General features: G+C 36.3%; 1 protein-coding gene across 7 annotated transcripts in view; it reads right to left on the bottom strand.

Annotated features, from left to right (window-relative positions):
• The window catches only part of SYT1 (synaptotagmin 1), a 359,166-nt gene that overhangs the window by 144,176 nt on the left and 190,124 nt on the right, over nucleotides 1–24,866 (bottom strand). For all 7 annotated transcript variants that reach the window (XM_039355193.1, XM_039355200.1, XM_039355245.1 and 4 more), the window contains one exon: nucleotides 22,692–22,741. In XM_039355193.1, the coding sequence (XP_039211127.1) occupies nucleotides 22,692–22,741 (50 nt within the window). The remainder of the gene's footprint in view (nucleotides 1–22,691; nucleotides 22,742–24,866) is intronic.

Genomic DNA, 24,866 nt, shown 5'->3' on the forward strand with positions numbered 1-24,866 from the left:
GGATTGTATGGTAAGAAATTGCTTATAGTGGGTTTATATGCTCCTAATCAACAACAAAAACAGTTTTATAAGTTTTTACATCAAAAATTGATTTCATTGGATTATAGATCTGTTATTTTGATGGGGGATTGGAATGGAGTGTTGGATACACATAAAGACAAGAAAGGACTTTCTACTTTCTTCAAGCAAGCTAAATTACCTAAGGCTTTTTTTGATTTGAAAGATGACTTGGAATTGAGAGACATTTGGCGGGAACGTAATACGGAAGAGAGAGATTTTACGTTTTTTTCTGATAGGCACCAATCTTTCTCAAGAATTGATTTTTTTTGACTACTACGGACTTATATTCTAGTGTTAAAAATGTAAAAATCTTCCCAAGGACATTGACTGATCATAGTCCTGTATGGTTGGAGTTAATTGCTGAGAAGGAGGAGAGAAGATCGTGGAGGTTGAATGAAAATTTATTTAGATATGAGGTGAATGTACAAAAACTTAGAGAATATTTAAAGGATTTTTTTACTTTAAATATGTCTAAGGGAACTTCAGTGGCTATGGTATGGGACGCCAGTAAGGCTTATATGCATGGGGTTTTGATTCAAATGAATAAGGTTTATAGGCAAAAACAAATGCAAAAACGTAAGGAATTGGAGGATGAGATTAAAATAAAAGAAAAAGCATTAATTTTGAATCCTTTGGATAAGAATGTAAAGGCTTCTATAAATTTGCTTAAAACACAATTTAATATGTTAATGGCTGATCAGGTTGCAACTAATTTATGTTATATGAAACATAATACATTTTGTAATGCAAATAAGCTGGGTAGGTGGGTGGCTTATCAATTAAGGAAGAAACAGAGGTCGAGAATTATAGATAAAATAAATTATAATGGTAAAGTGGTTTTTCAGAAAGAATTGATTAAAAAATCTTTTTTAGATGTTTATACAAAATTATATATGGGTCAAAAGGTACAGAGTTCGGATATAGATAAATATTTACAAGATGCTCATTTTCCGAAATTAACAAATGATCAAAGAGATGAGATTAATGGATTGATTACTTCACAGGAAATTATTATGGCAATTAAACAACTAAAAGTTGGCAAAACACCTGGTACTGATGGATTGACATCAATTTATTATAAAACTTTAAGTGAGGAGATGATAGAGCCCTTGAAAGAACTTTTTAATAGTATATTAATGGGTTTAGACACACCTCCATCTTGGAGAAGGGCTTTTATTTCCTTGATTCCAAAAGAGGATCAAGATCTTACTTTACCTAAAAATTATAGACCTATATCTCTTTTGAATATAGACTATAAAATTTTTTCAAAAATCTTAGCAAATAGACTTATGATTGTATTGAATCAAGTGATACATACTGATCAAACAGGGTTTATAACTGGGAGATATATGAAGAATAATGTTAGACAAATTATTAATTTAATAGAATATTTGGACAAAAATAATCAGATTCCTGCAGTTTGATTTTTTTAGATGCTGAGAAAGCCTTTGATCAGTTAAATTGGCAATTTATGTTAAGATTGGTTGAAGAGATGAATTTTGGGGATAAAATTTTGCAAGTTCTTAGAGGTATTTATCAAAAACAATCGGCGCAACTTATAATTAATGGAGGTTTATCTGAGGTTTTTCAAATTGGAAAGGGTACAAGACAGGGATGTCCATTGTCCCCTTTGTTGTTTGTTTTAACATTAGAAATTTTGTTGATTAAAATTCGTGAATCATCTAAAATAAAGGGAATAATGATTAACAAGAAAGATTACAAATTAAGAGCTTTTGCTGATGATTTGGTTGTTACTTTGTCTCAACCAACCTATTCGGTATTGGAGTTGTTACAGATTATAAATCAGTATGGGCAAGTTTCTGGTTTTAAAGTTAATAATAATAAGACTAAAATATTATCTAAAAATATGTCTAATTCGGATAAGGAGATTTTAGTTAATTTGACAGGTTTTGAAGTTGTAAAAAAGGTAAAATATTTGGGGGTTTATATAACTGTTTCTAATGTAAAATTATATAAAAATAATTATGAAATGTTATGGCTTAAAATGCAGAAGGATTTGAATGATTGGAAAAAATTGCAATTATCTTTGTTAGGGAGAATTGCTGCAGTTAAAATGAATGTTCTGCCAAAATTTCTTTTCTTGTTTCAAATGATACCCATTTTAAAGAAAGAGATAAATTTAGAAGAATGGCAGAAGGGTATTAATAGATTCATTTGGGCTGGGAAAAAACCAAGAGTTAAGCTTAAAATTATACAAGATGTTCGAGAGAGAGGTGGACTCAAGGTGCCGAATTTGAAATTGTATTATGATGCGGTGGTTTTAACGTTGATTAGTGATTGGGTTAACTTAACAAATTCAAATATACTTTCTTTGGAGGGATGGGATTTATTATTTGGATGGCATGCATATTTAATTTATAATAAAAAGGTGGATAGGGTTTTTAAGTCCCATGTTTTAAGAATTGCTTTATTGCGTATCTGGAAGAAATATTATAGATTAAATTTCAGAATACCATTGTGGGGAATTCCTGGACACGCAATAGAGGGGATAAGGAAAGGAGTGAAAATGGATAGGATTTCTTACAAACAATTGCTTAAGTGGGAAGGGAATAATTGGCAATTAAAATCTATGGAGGAATTAATGCAAGAAAATATTATTTATTCTTGGTTCCAGTATAGGCAATTATTAGAAAGATGGAGTATAGATCAAAAAGTGGGGTTTGCTATGGAAGATATGAATTTGATGAAACAAATTAAAGATCAAAGTAGAACTCATATAAAAAGAGTTTATAATGCTTTAGTGGAATTGGATTCAGAAACAGAATTAGTTAAAGATTGTATGGTTAAATGGGCTCAGAATTTTGAAGAGCCGATTTTATTAGATACATGGGAGATAATTTGGGTGAGGAATGTTAAATTTACTCAAGCTCAAAATTTATGAGAAAGTTTTATAAAATGTTTTATAGGTGGCACCTTGATTCACAAAAGTTGTCTCGTATGTATCCGAATGTACAGCCCAAATGTTGGAGATGTGGTTGTCTGGACGCAACGTATTATCATATTTGGTGGTCATGTAGAAATGTAAAGGCTTTTTGGATTAAGATTTGGTGGAACATTCAGAAGATTTTTAATAGAAGGATAAAATTTACACCACAATTATTTTTGTTAGGTATTATTGTAGACTGTGATGGTAAAGAGATTACCTTAACGTTAAATTTTATTACGGCGGCAACGTTGTTGATTGGGCAATATTGGAAGAAGGATTCCTTGCCTACCATAGAAGAATGGTTTCTTAAAGTTTCTTATTTATCAGAAATGGCAAAAATTTCGGCTTATCTGAAAGACCATTCACAAGAGAGAGATATCTCGGTGTGGAAAAGATGGATAAATTTTGTACAGAATAAATATGGGATCAGGAAATATTATTTAGCTTTTGAATAATCTATAGTTTAAAATGGGTATGGTTGGATTTGTAGTTTCTATGTATTGGAGTTAAAGTACTTTAAATTTTTGGGATGTATGTATAGTGGATTGATGTTCATTTACTTTGTATGTTTTTCTTTTTGTTTCTTTAACCCTGTATTCAGCTATGGGAAGGAGGGGGGAGGGTTATGGGGTGGGAGGGGGAGTATTTTATTGTAAAAAGTTTATAAAATTTTTAATTAAAAAAAAAGATATTTAACAAAGACTGGATATAATCCTGTTGCTTTTGGGAATGCCATTCAGAAATTGAAACATATATCTGCTTGAACTTTACTGCTACTGCCATACTTTTAATTGAAATCCACAGGATTGTTCACACAATGTAATATCAACCATGGTTAATAATATTCTATATGAGAAATCCTAACCCTAACGAGAAGTCCCCCCCCATAATTTAGGCCATACTATGAAACAATTTTGAAAGGATAAGTCCTTAATTATAATAAGAAACTGTTAATATTATAGCCTGTACAATATAAATTTGAATTGTTTTGTTTTTCTGACAAAAGAAGACAACTTTGCAGCAATAATGTATTATTTTTATTACTAAGATAATTTTAAATATCTTTCTTTTATCTGTTCTCCTATTTCTTTCTTTTGATGAATTACATATTATTTGGTAACTATAACATCAGCAATTTCTTTTTTCCCCTTTTTATTAGTCTGATGCTACAAAAATGTTTAGAAAAAAATCATTTTAAACAATTTGTTTCATGCTTTTATATGTGACATAAGAAGTGAGCATAGGGTGATTCTGCTGTAGTCCTAGATGAATAGATACCAGCTTCTTGAAAAGTGAAATGCCTGCATTATGGCAATTTTTGCCAATGGAAGAACAATGATGAATATTTTGTCATATATTAAATGTCAATAACATGTTCAAAGTCCCTTAGAGGTTTTCCTTAGTAAGCATCAAACACAGTAGTGTTTCAAGAAAGTGTTCTTGAAATATATGATCACAGATAGTACTAAAGCATCAGATTTTAAAAAAAGTTTATTTAGGTGGACAGTACATCCAAGAATATAGAATGGGAATATTGTAAATTATCTGAGATACAGTAAGCATTGCATGTAAAATCGATATAGTAAAGTATGGAACTGAGTTCATGTTAATTTGCTTTCTATTTAAGACAGGGGTGTCAAACTCAATTTCATTGAGGGCCATATCAGCATTATGGTGCCCTCAGGGGGAGCAGGTGGTTGTGGCCCACTGGGGCGTGGATACGGTCATCACTGCTGACTGGGTGGGTGTGGCCACTTTGCCATTGCTCATGGGGAAGGAGGACTGTGGGGGCAGAGCAGGTTAGGGGAGATCCAAAGGGTCTCTGGCAGGTGGGGCGGTGGGCAGGAGGCTTGTCCTGTGGGGTAAGGCAAGGCAAGGGCCAGGGCGGCTGCTGCCTAACACCATCGGCCCACAAACACAGAGGCCAGCGAGTGCATGGGGGCTGACAGTGTCTGTGAGCAGCCACAGCCTGCCAGCCCCTTGACCGGCGCACTCTGGGGCTCCGCAGCCCTTTGCAAATACCAAGCCAACCCTCCAGCAGCAAGCGGAGTAGGGGAGGGGTAAGGCACATGATGCAGACTGCTGGATGTGCTTACTCTGTTCTATCTGTTTTTGCTTGCAGTTGGAGAGGTCGCTGTGGTCATTTCCTTGGCACCCTTGCAGAACTTGCTCCTGGCCCGTGCATGGAACCTGTTCCCCTCACACACCCGACACACCTTGGCTCCGCCTCAGGCCACCGCTGCCAGCAGTTCGTGCAGGTCCATTAGGCCACTGACGCTGCCTGGAGCAGCAGGTCCACCCAGCACAAAGGAGACAAAGCGGCCAGCTAGCAAGCCCTGAGTAGAGGTGGTAGAACATGCCCAGCAAGCAAAAGGCCACCCGAGTGGGGAAAGCTGGATCCCCATTGGTGCCATGGCCGAGTCCCAGCCAGGATTGTGTGCCTCCCCCCCCATCTCTGCTGGTCCTGGGCGGCCATGGCACTGATGGGGATCTTGCTTTCCCCACTCGGGGTGGCCTTTTCCCTGCTGGCCCTGGGCATGCTCTACCACCTCTACTTGGGGCTTCCTAGCCAACCGCTTCGTTTCCTTCATGCTGGGCAGGCTTGTAACTCTGAGCAGTGGCCTAATGGACCTGTGTGAATGGCAACTGCAGCAGGTATTGAGGTGCACGAGGGGAATGCACTCCACACGCGGACTATGGGCAAAACCTACCAGGGGGCTGAGGAGATGACTAGTGGCGACCTGTTCTCCAACCCAAAAGAGATGGGATGGAGTAGGCATGTCTGGTGGTCCATATCATGTGCCGCCGACCCCGACTCCGTGTGCTGCCGGTGCTCCTGCAGTGCTGCTGCTGCAGGGCCGGCCCAATATTCACAACGGGCTACGTAGCCCCTGCTGCCGGATGCCGTCAACCCCCGCAGACTCACCACCTTCTGTGCGCACATCTTCAGGCCTGCTGAGATGGCCAGGGCTAGGGTAGCAGGGGAAGTCCCTCGCCATCTCTGGGGCACCCTCGGGGGCGAAATACTGGCCAATCACGGGCTCGATCTGGCCAGTGGGCCTTGTGTTTGGCATGTCTGATTTAAGACATCACTCACAAGAAAAGAATAGCAACAACTGAGGTTCAGTAAAAGTGAGCGAAACAGAGAGAGACAGAAACATTGGTTAAAGTGCTTAATTGAACATGGTCTACTCCTCCCTTAGGCATGGAAGTTCTCCCTCTCTGTATGTATGCATATAGGCCAGTGATAGTGAACCTTTTAGAGACCGAGTGCCCACACTGCAACCCCAACCATTTATTTATCGCAAAGTGCCAGGGCTGCATCAGCGTTGTGCCCTTAGGGGGAGCAGGGGGCATGGCCCACTGGGTGGGCTTGGTTGCAGTGGTCACGACAGACTGGGTGAGTGTGGCCGGGGCCAGTCCCTCACCATCTCCAGGGCATCCCCGGGGGGGCCAACTCCGCTTGCTCGCTCACTTCCTGCCCTGTCGCTTCCAAACGCCACATGCTCACTACTCTGGTGAACTCTGCTGGGGCAACGGCGTGTGTGCCCACAGAGAGAGCTCTGGGTGCCGCCTCTGGCACGCGTGCCATAGGTTTGCCACTACTGATATAGGCATTCAAAAGGGAAAATACCAAATGCTCTAGCACTATATTTATAAGAATACTTTTGCACCCAAGAGATATTCTTAGAAAGCAAGAATGGTGGATAGATGCAACCTAGTATTTGTTAAAATATAGGTCCCCTTGCTGAGAGAAAGAGAAAAGTGAAACAGGAAGGAATATCAAAAAGCAATCTAATGTTTGGCACTTGAACTCTACATTTTAGCAGCTGCTATCTCCATGACAGTCATTTTCATAAGAAAACCTAAAACATAGTCTCAAAATTATAAATATGCTCACCAGCCCAAAAGATTGAGAAACTCTGTTTGGTTAATATATGTGCTTACATGTGCACTTACATACATACAGATTAAATACTTGTGACATAGAACTTTCTAAAATGAAATACTCTATGCAACAGGAAAACTCTATATATACAAAACTTGTTATTGTTATAGCAAGAAAGTACCGATCAGATTATTTGGGACCATGCTTGGTTTCCTTAGCACCATGTGCACAACACATATATACTGTATGACAAATCTTAGCTGAGAGTAGAGATTCAATTTTCTTAGAAAAACGTAATCATAGTAGTTGATGTGTAATGGAAAACTTCAAGGCCTGCTCCATTTTATAATCCTTTTGAAGGCAGGTTATTTCTTGGTCTTTTCCACTAATGACATCTGCATTAAAAGAGAAATTGTATTTCTCCAGGCTTTCTCCCCTTTTTCTAACTGCTGCTCAAGGAGCTGTTCTTGCAATGCATTATTTCAAAAAATTCTATCTTCTGATGGCTAATTATCAATAACTCAGAGTGAACTTTTAGGAAGATAATATAAAGTCAGTTTTATAAAGGGTCCATTAGAACATTTTGCTCTGTCTGATCTGAATCTGAACAGAAGCCTCAGTGTGAATCAGTAAAAGTAGTATTTTCAGAAATGAAAAATTGATTTATTTATCCAGATTCAAGAAGTAATCATGTTGGTCATAAGAAAATTAAAAAATCACTAATGTCTCTAAGATAGACCTCATGTCAGAAAATGGCATGGAAATTTTAGAAAACTCTGGAATCTTTCATAAATTTACAGCAATAAAGGACAGAAAAGGAGTAAAAATTGGGGGGGGGGAGGGAAATGAGCACAAAGCCATCAAATCAGTTGAATTAAATTTTAAAGGGTTTTCATTTTTCCATTCCCATTTTCCTGAAGTTGCTTGGTTTCCAACATTGCAGTTGGTGGTGAAAGGCAGGACTGCAGGACTTCTGCGGCCTTTGGTTTCCGTGATGCATTTGGCTGCTCTAGGCTTCCCAGGTTCTAGTGGTTAGAGTGGAGGTTTTTACCTGGGCTGATATAAGATTTTAGTTTTATGATTGACCCTTTTTTGTGGGGGGAGGAGAGGGGTAACATGATGATATTAATGAAATCCCTGCAAATAAACAACCAAGCTCAGAGAGTATAAAGAACTCCACAGTTCAACCCTGAACTGCATATATTCTATTCTGTTGGTGTCTACAGAGACTTGGCCTCCCTGCCAAGTGTTTAGCCAGATACAGCCTGGGGGGGGGAGCTGAGTTCCCAAAGGCATGGGGTGGGCTGTTAGACATTTGGTTGGGTTTGCATGAGGTGGGTAGGGAAGTGTAATGATATCTGACAATGACTTTGAAGGATGAAGGGAAGAAATGCTGCCTAGGAAATAATCAGATTAGGGGGAGGGAACCACAGTAGTTTAATGGTCAAACCAAGAAACTTAGGAAAGTTGATCAGGTAGTTAAAGGCTTATACCTTCAGATTTGTAAGATTCTATTAATGTAGTATTGGGAGGTTGGTGAGAAGTTGGTTGATCTGCAGGTGATGAGAATCTTGGAAGAAGCAGGTAAACTAGATCCATTACATTCAGGTTTCAGGCCAGCGTTTAGCCAAAGATGGCTAAATCTGGTTGCTGTTCTAGACCTTGCATGGGGGGGGGTTGATCAAAACCATCATCATTTTTTATTTTTTATTATTTTATTCCTATTGTATTCTATTTTTATGCTGTTGTTTCTATTGTATACTACTCAGAGTCAGTAAGAGTCAAGATGATGCCTAAATTAATCAAATCAGATCAAATGTTTGTTGCTTCATTTTGTAATTGTAATATGCATACATTTTTCTAGGCATCTCTCTTCAGAGTCACAATTTTGCAAATGTTTCTTACCATATATATATATATTTGTAAGCAATTATGATAGTGTACGTTTAGGAAATATATAAAGTCTCTCAGGCTTGAGAATAAATTCAGTACATAAGAATGGAAATTTTAGCTGTTGAAATTCTTCTAATGCTGTTAACAGAGTAAGCAGCACTACAAGAACAGAACATAAAATAAAACATAAAACACCAAAGCACCTGAAGGCAGGACAAAAAGCAACTGATGGAAATTAACCAAAGAGAGAAGCAACCTAGAACTAAGGAGAAATTTTCTGACAGTTAGAACAATTAATCAGTGGAACAACCTACCTCCAAAAGCTGTGAATGCTCCAACACTGGAAGTTTTTAAGAAGAGACTGGACAGCCATTTGTCTGAAATGGTATAGAGTTTCCTGCCTGAGCAGGGGGTTGGACTAGATGACCTCCAAGGTCCCTTCCAACTTTATTATTATTATGGATCATCGCACAGTCAGCCAGATGTTCAGACTGGATTTGGCATTTTGTCTACCTATCGAGTCCTTACCCAGGACCTGGGATAGGCAGATGTGGATGTTTGATGGTATTACAGATATCGTCACAGGATGGAAGCAGTTCCTAGTAAGGCCGCCTTTTGCAATTGACTAATAGCGAATTTGTCAATGCCAATGGTGTTCAAGTGGTGCTCCAGTTGTTTTGGGATTGCACCCAAGGAGCCTATTACTATTGGTACTACCCTTGCTTGCTTTTGCCACAGTCTTTCTATTTCTATTTGTAGGTCTTTGTATTTTGTTATCTTCTCCAGTTCTTTCTCGTCTATTCTGCTGTCTCCAGGCACTGCCACGTCCACTATCCAGACTTTTTTGTCTTTCTTATTGACACTTGTTAAGTCTGGGGTGTTATGTTGCAGGTGCTTGTCTGTTTGAATTCTGAAGTCCCAGAGCAGTTTAATTTTATCATTTTCTATGACTTTCTCTATTTTATGATCCCACCAGTTTTTGCTTACAGGCAAATGATATTTTTTGCAGATCTTCCAATGCACCATTGTTGCTACTTTGTCATGCCGCTGCTTGTAGTCAGTCTGTGCAATCTTCTTGCAACAGCTTACCAAGTGGTCCACTGTTTCTTCAGCTTCTTTGCATAGGCGGCACTTACTGTCTGTTGCTGTCTTCTCAATTTTGACTTTGTATGCATTTGTCCTTAAGGCTTGGTCTTGTGCAGCCAGAATTAGTCCCTCGGTCTCTTTCTTCAATTTTCCTGCTCTTAGCCATTGCCAGGTTTTATTATTATCTGCTTTCCCAGCTATTTTTTTCATGTATTGGCCATGTAGTGCTTTGTCTTCCCATGCCTCTATTCTGTTCTTCATTTGGTCTTTCTTGTAGGCCAGTTTGGTCTCTCCAGTAGTTAGTAAGCCTTCCTGATATACTAATTTCAGTGCATCTTCATCATTGTTCTTCAGATATTCTTCCAAAGCCATTTTTTCTTCTTCAACCATCTGATGTACTTGTAGCATTCCACGCCCACCTATTTGCCTTGGTAGATAAAGTCTGTCAATGTCACTGCGTGGATGAAGGGCATGATTCATTGTCATTATTTTTCTGGTCTTCCTATCCATTGCTTTTAGTTCTGCTTGAGTCCAGTCCACTATTCCAGTATTATTACTATTATTATTATTACTATTATTATTACTATTATTATTACTATTATTATTATTATTTTGGATGCAAATTCCAAGTTTCTTTTAACACTTGCGAGATGGTTATCTCAGAGACAATATTTCAGATTACGATAGAAGTATTTAGTAGTTAGGAAGCAAGATTTGATTTTATATAGGCTGTGAAAGGTATTATATAACAACCATTTAATGACTTTAATTAGTAATAAATAATTATCAGTATGGCAGGAGAGGGATTATATAGGGATTATATGAGCCGAGGTGGGGCAAGAGTTAGAGTGCAGTACTGCAGGCCAATTTAGCTGACTGTTCAGCAGGTCAGCGGTTCAAATCTCACCGGCTCAAGGTTGACTCAGCCTTCCATCCTTCCGGGGTAGGTAAAATGAGGACCCAGATTATTGGGGGCAATGTAAATATATATATATACATTGCTTACTTGTGTACACCGCTTAGAGAGTGCTTGCACTTAAAGCGGTATATAAGTCTCATATATACATATATATATATATATATATATATATATATATATATATATATATAAAAACTTTAAAGAATGCTGAAAAGAATGAATTTTGATTTATTTTGTTTGAGAACCTATAAATCATTTGGTAAAGCACAATAATTTCTTCTGAAAAGTGTGATAGTTATGAAACTCAGTTTTAGAATCTGTTTTAAACAGTAGAGTCCTAACAAATGACAATGTTGTTGAGCATGTATAGAATTACAATTATAATTGGTCACAAGCAAGAAAATATTATGTCAGTTGTGTATAAAAATATGAATATAATTCAGCTTTTTCCTGAGTAAAGGCAGGAGGGATTTCCCCCCCCCAAAAGGATTAAAGAATACATAAACCCAGACAACCTGGAGGAACATTGTCCATGGGGTCGCGATGGGTCGGACACGACTTCGCAATTAACAACAAAAAACACAGACAAAGAATTTCACTGTACTTTAATCTGGAAATAGCCCTGCTTATACAATGATATGTCCGTATCCTCCTCCCCCAGATTAAATCCAGGATTATCATGAAGTATGACACGTACATATTATGAAATAGCATTACTTTGTCTAACTTCTGTGTGTTGGTGTGTAAAAGCGAGATTGCCTCTTTTTACTTCCTATCCCAGCAGGTGATGTGTATCATCCAAACAGAACCAGCAGGGTTGTCTATTCAATATATCTGCAGTGGCCTGTAAAAAATCTCTGGATTTAATGCTTTAGTCTACAAAAAGGTACACTCCTGCCTCATCTAAATACTAAGAATGAGTCATTTGCAGTTGCTTTTTTTTTCCAGTTGAGCATTTAGGCTTTAGTTTTAATAGCTGTTTGACAACTGAAGACATAATGTTCCAGAAGAAAAGAAAGAAACACAATACACAGGGTTTTATGGCACTCTCATTAGAGTGTCTAATCAGCTGCACACAGGAACTCTTCAAACAGATCTGAGGTAATGTGTGGCATAGCCAGATAATTTCTCTAATATTTGCAATTAAACCATCAGAACTAAAAGGGAAAACACAAATGTGCTGTTACTGTACGCAAAGGAGACTTCATTTGGTCAATACTAAGCTGTTTTCTATATAAGTGTGGTACAAAGGGTCAAGTAGCAAATGGAAACCAATGGATCCAATCAGCTCCTGCATATGTAATAAAATCCAGTATTAGCAAGCAACAGAGGAGCAAAGCAGCCATCTCATCATGTCTGCCTCTCCGGATTTGTGTGATTAATCCCAAATGGATGTCAACAGGGATTTAGTGTAAATGGAATAGAAGGCTATTCCTGACAAAGAGGTTATTTATATTTATTTCTATAGTCTCTAATTTCTTTTAAACAACATCAGCAATAAGCTTTTAATTAATACTGAAAGTCTGATAGTTCCCTCGGGATTATTCATAAAATAAGGTAGAACAAAAATATGAATTAGCAGTTGACATTCTTGTTAAGTTGTACAAGCAAAAGTCTGCAATAATTTTTTTTCTAAATTTCATTGTTGCACCATCTTTGTATTTTAAATTATTTTCAAATGACAATAAAATTGCAATCAAAATTTTATGTTGCTTGTATATGGAAACAAAATTTTTAATGATTATAGTTGGGAAAATACTAAATAAGCTTTTTTTTTAAAAAAAATTAGGATCATAACATTACTGTCAATGTTGCTAACATAGGATGTTCTTGCTTTGACAACATATGGAAATGTAGCCATTTTTCCTCTATCACTTTTAGAGTTTGTTGATGCTGAGAGGGGGAATGTGGATGAGAGTCCAGCTAGTCATAACAATAATAACTCAGCTGTGGGAACCCAAGGTTATTAGGTCCAGAGCTGATAGAGATTTGGTGACCTGGAGAGCTGGGGGAAAAGCCCAGAGCTTCAAGTTAATTGGGGAATGTGATTTATGACAGTTAATTGTAGGAGGGAATTGTGCTTTGCTACTTTGTGCCAGGGGAGGGGAATTCAGTTTTTGGCTTCAACTATGTAGTGCCGATACTGTGTTTCTCGAATAAAAGATTCTTTAAGGAAAACAATGCCTCGAAGTTCTTTTGAAGGGATTCACCTGTCAGAACCATGACAATTACACTGAGTTATTCAGCCATCATTGGAAACATTCTATCTTGCATTAGAATTCAAGCTGTAATTAGGAAAACAGGGGCTTAATTTAAAGGTATCCTTTCATCAGTGAAAGTTTATATTTACATATAGAAAAGTTCTGAATCTAGTACAAGTAGTCCTTGATTTACAACTGTAATTGAACCCATGAAATCAATCATAAGTCATGATGATTGTAAACTGGCTCACATGGCCACATCTCACTTTACAACTGTTTTTGCAGTGGTCATAAAATAAACACAATGGTTTTTAAGGAGAACCTATTGTTTGCTATGGGGAATTTTTTTGGGTGGAAACTGGAAGTAAATGCCAGTTTCCAGTGAAAACACTGCTAATCGTGGTCACATAACCATAGGATATTGCAAATGGCCCTAAATGTAGACTAGCTGCTGAGCCCCCAAAATGCAGTCATGTGACTATGGGGGGAAGGGCTTCAAAATTTTGAATTCAAGTCCTAAGTTCCTTTTTGGGGTACACTGTAAGTTTAAATGGTTTCTAAACAAAAAGTCATAAGTTGAGGACTACTGTACCAACTTACAAAACTGAAAAGGGGGCTGGTCTGAAAGTAGTGGGTTACCAGAAATTATTCTGTTAGTTTCACCAAAAACTGAAAAGAAAAAGAAATTTTCATCAATGTCTTTTGTAGGCTGGTCAGACACTTTTATGGAGACTCTTTCAGCCTTCTCTAGAAGTCTTTTAAGGTTCTATAACATCCTGTTCCATCAGTGAGAACCCTGTTTATGATTTTTGAATAATTTCCACATAAACAAAAACAGGACACTATGTGATTCTTAAGATGTCTTGTTTATAGATTTCATATAGACATCTGTCTGACCAATGTGAGAAATGAATGCTGAACTAGATAGGTATGATCTAAGGGGGTTATTTTGTTTTAAAAGAGAATTAGGGGATCAGCCATATTGGACTTAATTCTCACTAACAGAGATAAAATGATAGAAGGTGTTGAAGTTACAGGAATCTTGGAGGGGTCATACAATATTGGAATTCAATATTATGCAAGCACAAGCAATAGAACACAGTCAAACTAGAATCTTGGATGTTAAGAGAGCTAATTTCAATAAACATAGAGAAAGTTTGGGAAGGATTCCATGGATGAGAATTGTCAAGGTGAAAACAACTCAAGAAGCTTGGGAAATTTTGAAAAGTGAGATTATAAAAGCCCAATCTAGCACAATACCAATGAAGAAGAAAAATAACAGCTGTCAAAAGAAACCATCATGGCTGAATAAAGAACTTTCTGATAAATAGAAAAACAAAAAGACAAGTATAAAAAGTGGAAAGAGGGGCACATAACTAAGGCAGAATATCAGCAAATAATCCGAGCCTGAAATGATGAAGTGAGGAAAGCTAACACTCAAAATGAAGTAAGGCTTGAGACAAACATCAAAAATAACAACAAAAAAGCTTATTTCAATATGTAAAAAACAAGAAAAAAAGTTATGAACATGATTGGTCCATTAGTGGGAGAAAGTGGCAAGAAGGTGACAAGCAACAGGGAGAAAGCAGAACTACTTAACTCATTTTTTACTACTTTACTTTCTTACACAAAGGGAAGAAATAGTCCAACCTATCAAAAACAGTACTGGAAAAAAAAGATTAGAAACACAAGTTAAAATAGGCAAGAAAATAGTAAGTGAGCACCTGTCCACCCTAGAAGAATTCAAATGACCAGGACCAGATGGATTACACCTCAAGGTTCTGAAGGAACTGGCAGATGTAATCTCAGAACCATTGAACTATATGTTTCAAAGATCTTGGAGCACTGGGGAACTACCAGAGCACTGGAAAAGAGTTGATGTAGTTCCCATCTTCAAAAAAGGGAAAAAAATGGATCCAGGAAATTACAGACCTATCAGCCTGACCTCAATACCTGGGAAGATTCTGGAAAAGATAATCAAACAACGAATCAGCGAATACCTAGAGGCAAACAAAGTCATTACTAAAAGTCAACATGGGTTTGTCAAAAACAGATCATGCCAGACAAATCTTATTGCATTCTTTGACCAATTGACAAAATAGGTGGACCAGAGGAATGTTTTGGATATAATTTACTTGGATTTCAGTAAGGCATTTGATAAAGTAGATCACAACTTACTACTTGATAAGATAGAAACATGTGGATCACCACCAGATGGATTCATAGCTGGCTGACTGGCCTTAGTGGAACTGCATCTACCTGGAGGGAAGTGTATAGTGGAGTGCCCCAGGGCTCCATTCTGGGGTCCAGTGCTCTTCAACATCTTCATCAATGATTTGGATGAGGGGATAGATGGGGAACTCATCAAATTTGCAGACGACACCAAGCTGGCAGGAATAGCCAACACTCCAGAAGATAGGCTTAAGATACAGAAGGATCTTAACAGACTTGAACATTGGGCGCTATCTAACAAAATGAAATTCAATGGTGAAAAAAGTAAGGTTCTACATTTAGGCAAGAAAAACCAAATGTACAGGTACAATATAGTTGTACCTTGCTCAATAGTAGTAACTGTGAGAGGGATCTCAGAGCACCTGAGGCAGGACAAAAAGCAATGGATGGAAATTAATCAAGGAGAGAAGCATATTTCCTGACAGTTAGAACAATTAATCAGTGGAACAACCTGCCTCCAGAAGTTGTGAATGCTCCAACACTGGAAGTTTTTAAGAAGAGACTTGACAACCAGTTGTCTGAAATGATTTAAAGTTTACAGTTTTGTCTATCTATTGAGTCCTTACCAAGGACCTGGGATAGGCAGAGATGAATGTTTGAATTGATGGTATTACAGATATCATCGCAAGATGGAAGCAGTTCCTAGTAAGGCCGCCTTCTGCAATTGATTAATGGCGAATTTGTCAATGCTAATGGTGTTCAAGTGCTGCTCCTGCTGTTTTGGGATTGCACCTAATTCACCTATTACTATTGGTACTACCCTTGTTTGCGTTTGCCATTGTCATTCTATTTCTATTTGTAGGTCTTTGTATTTTGTTATCTTCTCCAGATCTTTCTCGTCTATTCTGCTGTCTCTTTCTTATCAACAATTGTTAAGTACGGATGTTATGTGGCAGGTGCTTGTCTGTTTGAATTCTAAAGCCCCAGAGCAATTTAACATTTTCATTTTCCATGACTTTCTCTATTTTATGATCCCACCAGTTCTTGCTTGCAGGCAAATGATATTTCTTGCAGATTTTCCAATGCACCATTGTTGCTACTTTGTCATGCCGCTGCTTGTAGTCAGTCTGTGCAATCTTCTTGCAACAGCTTACCAGGTGGTTCACTGTTTCTTCAGCTTCTTTGCATAGGTGGCACTTAATGTCTGTTGCTGTCTTCTCAATTTTGAATTTGTATGCATTTGTCCTTAAGGCTTGGTCTTGTGCAGCCAGAATTAGTCCCTCGGTCTCTTTCTTCAATTTTCCTGCTCTTAGCCATTGCCAGGTTTTATTATTATCTGCTTTCCCAGCTATTTTTTTCACGTATTGGCCATGTAGTGCTTTGTCTTCCCATGCCTCTATTCTGTTCTTCATTTGGTCTTTCTTGTAGGCCTCTCCAGTAGTCAGTAAGCCTTCCTGATATACTAATTTCAGTGCATCTTCATCATTGTCCTTCAGGTATTCTTCCACAGCCATTTTTTCTTCTTCAACCATCTGATGTACTTGCAACATTCTATGCCCACTTATTTGCCTTGGTAGATAAAGTCTGTCAATGTCACTGTGTGGATGAAGGGATGATCCATTGTTATTATTTTTCTAGTCTTCCTATCCATTGCTTTTAGTTCTGATTATTATTATTGTTGTTGTTGTTGCAATAGCACTTAGAATTATATACTGCTTCATAGTGCTTTACAGCCCTCTCTAAGCGGTTTATAGAGTCAGCATATTGCCCCCAACAATCTGGGTCCTCATTTTACTGACCTCAGAAGGATGGAAGGCTGAGTCAACCTTGATCCGGTCATGATCGTACTCCTGACAGTCAGCAGAATTAGCCTGCAATACGGCCTTCTAACTATTCTAACCACTGCTTATAAAATACATTTCATATTTTATTTGATTTATATGGTTTGAACAAGTAGAAAAAATGATGTACTATTTTTATAAAGATGTCTTAAGCCAGCTATGAATCCATCTGGTGGTGATGCTGTCTAACCCATATTTTTCTATCTTATCAAGTAGTAGGTTGTGGTCTACTTTATCAAATGCTTGGGGTAAAAACACTGTTCTATAAGAAAAAATCTACATGTTGCTGATGAATAAATAAGAAGAAATCATTTATAGGAAAACTGATTGTAAATGCTCCACATCTGTTGTTGGATCAAGGCCACAGCCTTCACATATGATACTATTATTCAAAACAAAATATTACCAATCATTCTACAAAGGATTATCTAACTCTTGGGATATTTTGAATGTGATATATTTGTTTATTAGCTAGGAAAAAAGCTAAGAAGAATCAGATGATAAATTCAATAATAGTGAGTAATCAATCAAGTGCTAAAATGATAGATGGCAACAACTTTCCCCCAGGAAAGCCAACAGACAGAACTGTTTTGCAAAATTAGGTTGAATAACTAGAACATGTCAAAGTACTGCAGAATGCAAATCTATGTCTTAAGTCTTCCATCTGAAAATATATAGCTACTGTGTTTGCAATATCAAATAAATAAATATAAAATCTGAACTAAGATAATAAGTACTGTTACTCATTACTTATAAAAAAAGCAGCCACTATGTAATTGACCTAATAATAAGAACATAGAAAGAAACTTTTATAGTCAAGTGTTTAGGCCACAATCATCCATAATTAAAACCTGACTTCAATATGCATGAGACCAACGAACTGGATTCTTTTCTTGGAAACTGAAATCAGATAACATACTATAAAGCAAACTGCAACTTCAAAGCTGACCTAGCAAAGTCACATTTTCCACAAAAGGACAGTATAAAGATTAGCTGGCCTTTGAAGGTATAGTCTCTGCGGAGTTGAGCTCGTTTCTGATAATTTAATAGAAATGTCCATGGAATTTGGAAGTAATTTGACATTCCAGGAAGTTTTGAATTTCCCAACCAGTATTTTGGATTGTAGCAGAATACAAATTTAATAAACAAAAACTCTAGCCATGGGATTCCTAGTTGATTCTGCATCAAGTGTGAAACTCACTTTGCTTCTAAGTCCAAGGGCTATTATTTGCCAAGCTATAATTTCAGACCTGATATGCGTATAAATATGTGTTTGGGAATATGGATGCCTATTCATCACGAAGTTCCAAGTAACAGTAAAATGGGTATCTTAGATATATGAGCCTGGATAATTTTTCTAAGACTTTGGGAATAGAGATTATTTTGCTAGAACACTGATAGGCATAATACAATCTCCTTTCAAAAACCAAGACAGACTAAAATGTATTAATCAGGACATTTTCCTTTCTGTAAAATATACACACAAAAATATGAAATATTAACTTTAGCTTTTCAAAGAAAAATGTGAAGAAATAATCTACAATAATCATATAACTTTATAAGGTGAAAGAAGAAAAGAACAGAAAGACATTTATTTTTTTCTTAAACAAATAGACCGAAACTGCTCAGCATTAACGTTTTGGGCTGAATAAAATAATATTTTTTATTGTAGCAGTTAGCTATTCTAGCAGTATTCTCAGGAGCTGATTGCTAATCTGAACAATAACCTGATCTGTTAAATTACATTAATTTGTCTTTATAATGCGTAAATAAGGTATTATAAAGAAACTGTGATTAGTCAGACAGCCATAACAAAGCATCATAGTTGTCCATTGAATCATTATCCAAAATGTTTTAGCAGATGTAATTTGATAGAACTTAAATTGTATTAGAATCATAGTCAGATACCTTTTCTAAAGCTTAAAGAAATTGCTGTTTTTCCTCCATTCTGCAGGATTCTGCATTTTGAAAAATAAAGTAATTAAAGAAAAATAAAAAGTGTAGGATGAAGCTACATAAAATTTCATCACATTTGCTTTCAGTATTGAATATAGAGAATTACATGTCTGCTTCCTCTTTATGCATATATATTCTGTTATTGTTTTAGTATATTTTGAAAACTGAATAGGATTCTCTATCCTTGATCTCACATTAAATGAGACAGGCATGAAAGTAATATTTGGCCATTTTTAATTGGAATATTTTGATCATGCTTTTTAGTTATGAATAAATTGAAAATATAAAACAATGATAAAACTTCTCCAAGAGTGAAGACCAATGGAAAACTTTAAATAAGAGACTATGTTTGTATGGGAACAAGGTATGGCAAGGCCCAATTGCCTGAAATGTTGACTTTTATTAGAATTATCTTTCTAACTTCTGCTGCTTTCTCATAGCCTTTTTGGAATGTACATTCATAATCCAGGTAATATAACAAAGTTTTATTATTTTTAAGCAAAATAAATAGATTTTGCATATTTAAATGTGTTGGATTCAATTCCCGTTTTCACAGTCAATATATGTCTGTTTAGGAAAGGCAGCTAAAATGCTATACCACAAAGAAAGGAAGCAAAATCACATAAGGGCAATATCACTAGATCTTTGCAAAACTTTCAAGATGTTTCAATTTGATGAAGTTTTGATGGAATCACCCCACTGAACAGATTCACAAACTGAAGATAGCCTCAAATCCCTTTATAGACTTTCACATGCTTGATGTTTTCTTTAATTTCTTGGGTTGATACAGACACTATAGAATGCTGCGACTTCCTTTCCATAAATGACGAATGTTGATTCTATGAACTGTGCATAAGATAATTAGCCAATCTCTTTGCCTATGAGGACTTTTTTAGGATGCCAAGATATTCCTACTTGTTATCAGCACACAACTTTACTCTTTCTTGTGCTAATGTATTTCTACAATTGTCATGCCAATATAACTGGGATTTTTCCAGTTCTCAGCACTTTGAAATGAGCTAGACTGAAAATTTTAGTATGCAATCTTGGATCTAATTAGCATACCATTTTGGGTAGAATTGTACTTTAACTTGGCATGACTAGATAAGGATTACCTTTTGATACTACAAGAATGGATAAGGTAAAGGTAAAATTTAAAGGCTCTGGCTAAACTGCTTTTAAGAAAAAGGGAATAGCAAGATTATCAATATGTTTTAGTGCCAGTTTCTTTTGGGCATTATATTTAATTAAAATATGTTATTATTAAAACAGTTGGAGAAGAACACTTGCAGTAGTGGTTCAGCACAATTTCTGCAGAAAACATTTACATAATTTGCAAGATAAAATGTTATGCTGTCCTCCAACAACACTGCCTTTAAAGAGCTGGAACATACATTGAAACTGAAGTTGGATAATCCTTGAAGGTGTTCACTGAAGATTGACAGAGTTAACATTATCTAATGTTACTATTTGTTTTGTCTTCATCCCATTCTATCAAATGTTTCTTCATTATAGCATGTTTTATCAAATCAAAACTTAAGATGGCTTCAATATGTTTACCTTTGAATGTCATAATGAAAACTGGAATTGAATAATCTAGTCAAATCTTGAATCTCCAGTTCAAACCAAACCTGATTCACACAGACATAATCTGTATCAAATAATTTTTCCAATGGCTTCTCCCTTAATTGGATCAATTCAAACTACTAATGTTGCTGGAGGAATAGATTATTGACACAAATATCTGATATTCTACCACTCTACAGTCCCATATATTTTTCTTCTCTCTTTTAAAAGTTTGCTATGATAGAGCTTTATAAAGCAATAAAATAGCTTTCTATAGTAAATATTTTGAAGAAATAACTGTTGATTCTACATCATCATTACCTGCCCCCCACAGATAATGTTGTGAATTTAAGAAAGTTATTTATTTCAGGTGTCAAATGAGCTTATAGTATTTGTGATTTAGAAATAAATGATTTTGCAATTAATTTTGCAGCAACAATAAATGCTCCACTGCTAGTAAAATATTCTCAAACATTATAGTATCAGTTATTGTTTAAAAAGGAAATAAAAATAGATATAGAGGGAGGTTAACATAAATTTAGCTTTGATTTCATTTCTTGTGATTCAATCACAATAGTGTGCTAAAAAGTATATATTATACATGTTGAATAGTCATTAAATTTGAGGGGGCTTGATGGCATAGTGGTTAAAGATGCTGAGTTAGTCAGCTGGAAAGATGACAGCCCGGGTTCAAGTTTTGAGTGCCACACAACAGGATGAGCTCTTGTTCTCACCCCAGCTTCTACCCACCTAGCAGTTTGAAAGCATGCATATGTGAGTAGATTAATAGGTACCAGTTTGGTAGGAAGGTAAGCCATGCTGACCACATTATCACAGGAAATGACTTTGGACAATGCTGGCTCCCTCAGCCAGGAAACAGAGATGAGCACTGCCCCTAGCATTACACACAACTGGACAAAGAAACCTTTATCTTTAGTCATTGCATAGTTCCATATCTATAAGTATATAATGTTAGGCATTTGTATTCTATAATCACAATCCTAGATGATATTAAAATAGTCATTGAATAGTAATTAAATTTGAGGGGGCTTGATGGCATAGTGGTTAAAGATGCTGAGTTAGTCAGCTGGAAAGATGACAACCCGGGTTCAAGTTTTGAGTGCCACGCAACAGGATGAGTTCTTGTTATTTTTATATTCAGCCTAAAATAAAAAAGGTAATTGTATTTATTTGAGCACCAACATAAGTCAGTCAACCAGCCAGCTTTCATGCCCAAGGCAAAACTAGAACTCACAGTCTTCTGATTTTTAGGCCAGAACTTATTATACCAAAGAATAAAAGAGTTCAAACTGATTTGAGACTATGATATTAAGTAGAAATAAAAACTGAAACAAGTATATATAACCATCTTCCCATTGGAAGATTCAGTCATATGTTATTTATTTATTCAATTTCTATGCTTGCCCATCCAAACTACTTGATTCTGAGTGACTAACATACTTAAAAATGGGGGGGGACCAATATAATGTTACTTGCATAGCACAGAACTATGTGCAACTCTGGACGAGGTCAATTTCTAAGAAAAGCATAATCCTGAAGCAATATTACAAGGTGTCCTTTTGCAAAGAAACAATGTCACTGTCTCAAGCTGATCATATGTGATTAACCATTCTTGTATCTTTCCTACAGTACAATTATACCTCTGTGAGAAAGTGAGCAGAACTTGGCTATATTCTATCTGCCTTTCTGATTCCAAGCAGCCCTGAAGATAAATAGCAAGCAAAACTTCAAAACATATTGGAGGATATGAAAATGTGTAATCCACACTTGGCAGAAATACATCCAAAGGAAAAGCATTCATAAAGAATCCCCTTAACAGGTAAAATGCATGAAAAGATCTGCCATTTCCTTTTTAATTAGGTTGCTTCCTATCACTGGTAGTATCCTTGTCAGGAAGGCAGTCTTACCAATCTTTTCCTATGTGGTGGAACACAGACACATGGAAGGGATTATTTTAGTCTTTTATCTAAGAGGATTACCAGATAAATGAATTAAAAAAATCCATTCCACAGAAATGAAATTGAGTTTGAAGAGAAGATGGATATTGCATGGATGTCATACTAATTTCTTACACCATAAAAGTAAAGACAGAAAATTGAATCAAAATACTGTATTTAGAGTACGGTGAAAACTGACTTACCTGTTGATGATGTGATTCAAGGTATCTTCTTTTTTTCTAAATTCACCTTCCTGTAAGAACAAAACATCCACGAAATGTTTTTGATTATATTAAACAATATAAAGCCAGACTATTCTATAAAAATAGTTCTGAATGGAAGAACAGAGATAGGCAGCTTATGGTCTTCCTGGGAATGAATTCAACAATTTAAACTAATCAAATGAAAATGGCAGCGTATAATAAATAAACCCAGTATGACCAATACTCAGAGGTTTATATGAGTAATTATATCTGAAAGGCCATAGAATGCCTGGACTTGTAGTAAGACCATGAAATTTCACCAGGATTCATAGAGAATCAGTTTGGAGTATATATAAGCAACAGAAGTAATCAGAAGATGGAACCTCAAAGAATAGGTCATTAGATAGAGAAGGGTATAGTTTCCTGTCTTCTGCCAGATCATTTTTTCCTTTGATATTTTCTATTCTCTTTTGCAAGCAGAAGCCTGCAGAGTAGGAATACAGAAGTCTTGGTTTCAGCTGATCATCTGCACCCAGCAATTTAGACCAAAGTCGGCAGGAAATCAATTCAAGGATCACATATAGCCAGGGCTTTTTTTGTCATAGAACACCAAGAACGGAGTTCCGGCACCTTTTTTGGATGGAATCTTGTAGGGTAGGCAAGGCAGGTTGTATGATGTGTGTGAGTTCCGGCACCTTTTTTTTTTTAACAAAAAAAAGCACTGCATATAGCTCTGGGGACACAAACTGCATATATCTATATCTACCTATCTATCTGATCCCATAATGATAAACTGCCCTTTCCCATCCCATAATAGTAAAACTTTCTTATCTCCAAATCTAAAAACCTGAAACCATTGCTGTCTCATAAAAAACAAGGACAATATAACATTATTTTGCAAATATAGTGTTCATTTAATTCCATCTTCTTATATTTAACCAATAATTCTTTATATAACATACTGGAACATTAAATCAGCCATCCATGGCTATGTTTCCTATGAGTCCATTGCACAGGGTGAAATCTTGTAATGACAACCGTATTTCCTAAACTGTTATTACAACATCTGTCAACTACAAGGTCCTAAATTCATTTCAATAACGTTTCAGAGGAGATAAGATTTTTGTTTTAAAAAAATCCTTTGTTTTCATAAGAAATAGAATAAAATTATTTTAGCTATAACTGCCTGCCTTTTGCAATATCACATCACAATGCCTTCAGTATATTTTTATAACTAGAAATTATTCTTTCAAGACTCTGGAGCAATCAAATACATAATGTGCATCGTATGTTTAATTTACTTGTAAGATTCTATGGATTGGGATGAATAGTTTCACCGAGATTTGATTCTGGTGAAGTCTGAAGATAAATAGAATGAAAGAATTAGTCAACAGCAGAGGGAAGTGGAAAAAAAACCCTTGGCATTACATACTGAATGAATACTGTACATAGGAAAGAACTAATGGAATGACATATTTAGGATTTTGTAGAATTTGTCTACTTATATGTGACATCAGCCCACTATATTTAGAAAATAAATTGTATAATGTATGTGAATTCCTAACATGAGACCATATATTATTATAGTGAGTACCACATCATTACTACTCCCTGTAGAAAACAAACAATCTTGGATTTCTCAGTGATCCCTTCCAGCTGTATGATTTTATGTCTAAAAAGAAAACTTGGGAAAAATTCAAAATGCTCAGCCAAGTAGTAGGCTTGAATATTTTTTTCTTTTTATTATCCTTTAATCTCTTTGTTTTGGGTAGAATAGGGGTGACTGAGTGGAGCTGAGTTTACTGGCTGGATACCTTTCCTGATGCCTATCCAGAGTTCGCAGCAGATATTTTCTCTTTGTGTCCTGAAATCTGCCGCTGCCTAGGCTCAAACTCTAACTTTCTGAGCGGGAGGCAAGCGTCTTCACCTCTAGGCCACCACACCACTCATCAGTAAGCTTGAATTAAATGAGATGCTATATTTAGAAACTGTAACAGATAGTTTTCCCAAAATTAAACTGGTATATAAATTAAATAAATATTTTTTTTATTATTAAAAGTTTTTGCAATTTTACAATAAAATCCCTCTCCCACTACCTCCCTGCCCTCCCAAAAACCCTCCCCCCCTCTTCCCAGAGCTGAATACGGGTTAACTAGAACTAAAAAATACAAAACA

Source organism: Crotalus tigris, unplaced genomic scaffold, assembly GCF_016545835.1.
Source record: "Crotalus tigris isolate CLP2741 ecotype Arizona unplaced genomic scaffold, ASM1654583v1 scf7180000017571.3126492, whole genome shotgun sequence".
Taxonomy (NCBI): domain Eukaryota; kingdom Metazoa; phylum Chordata; class Lepidosauria; order Squamata; family Viperidae; genus Crotalus; species Crotalus tigris.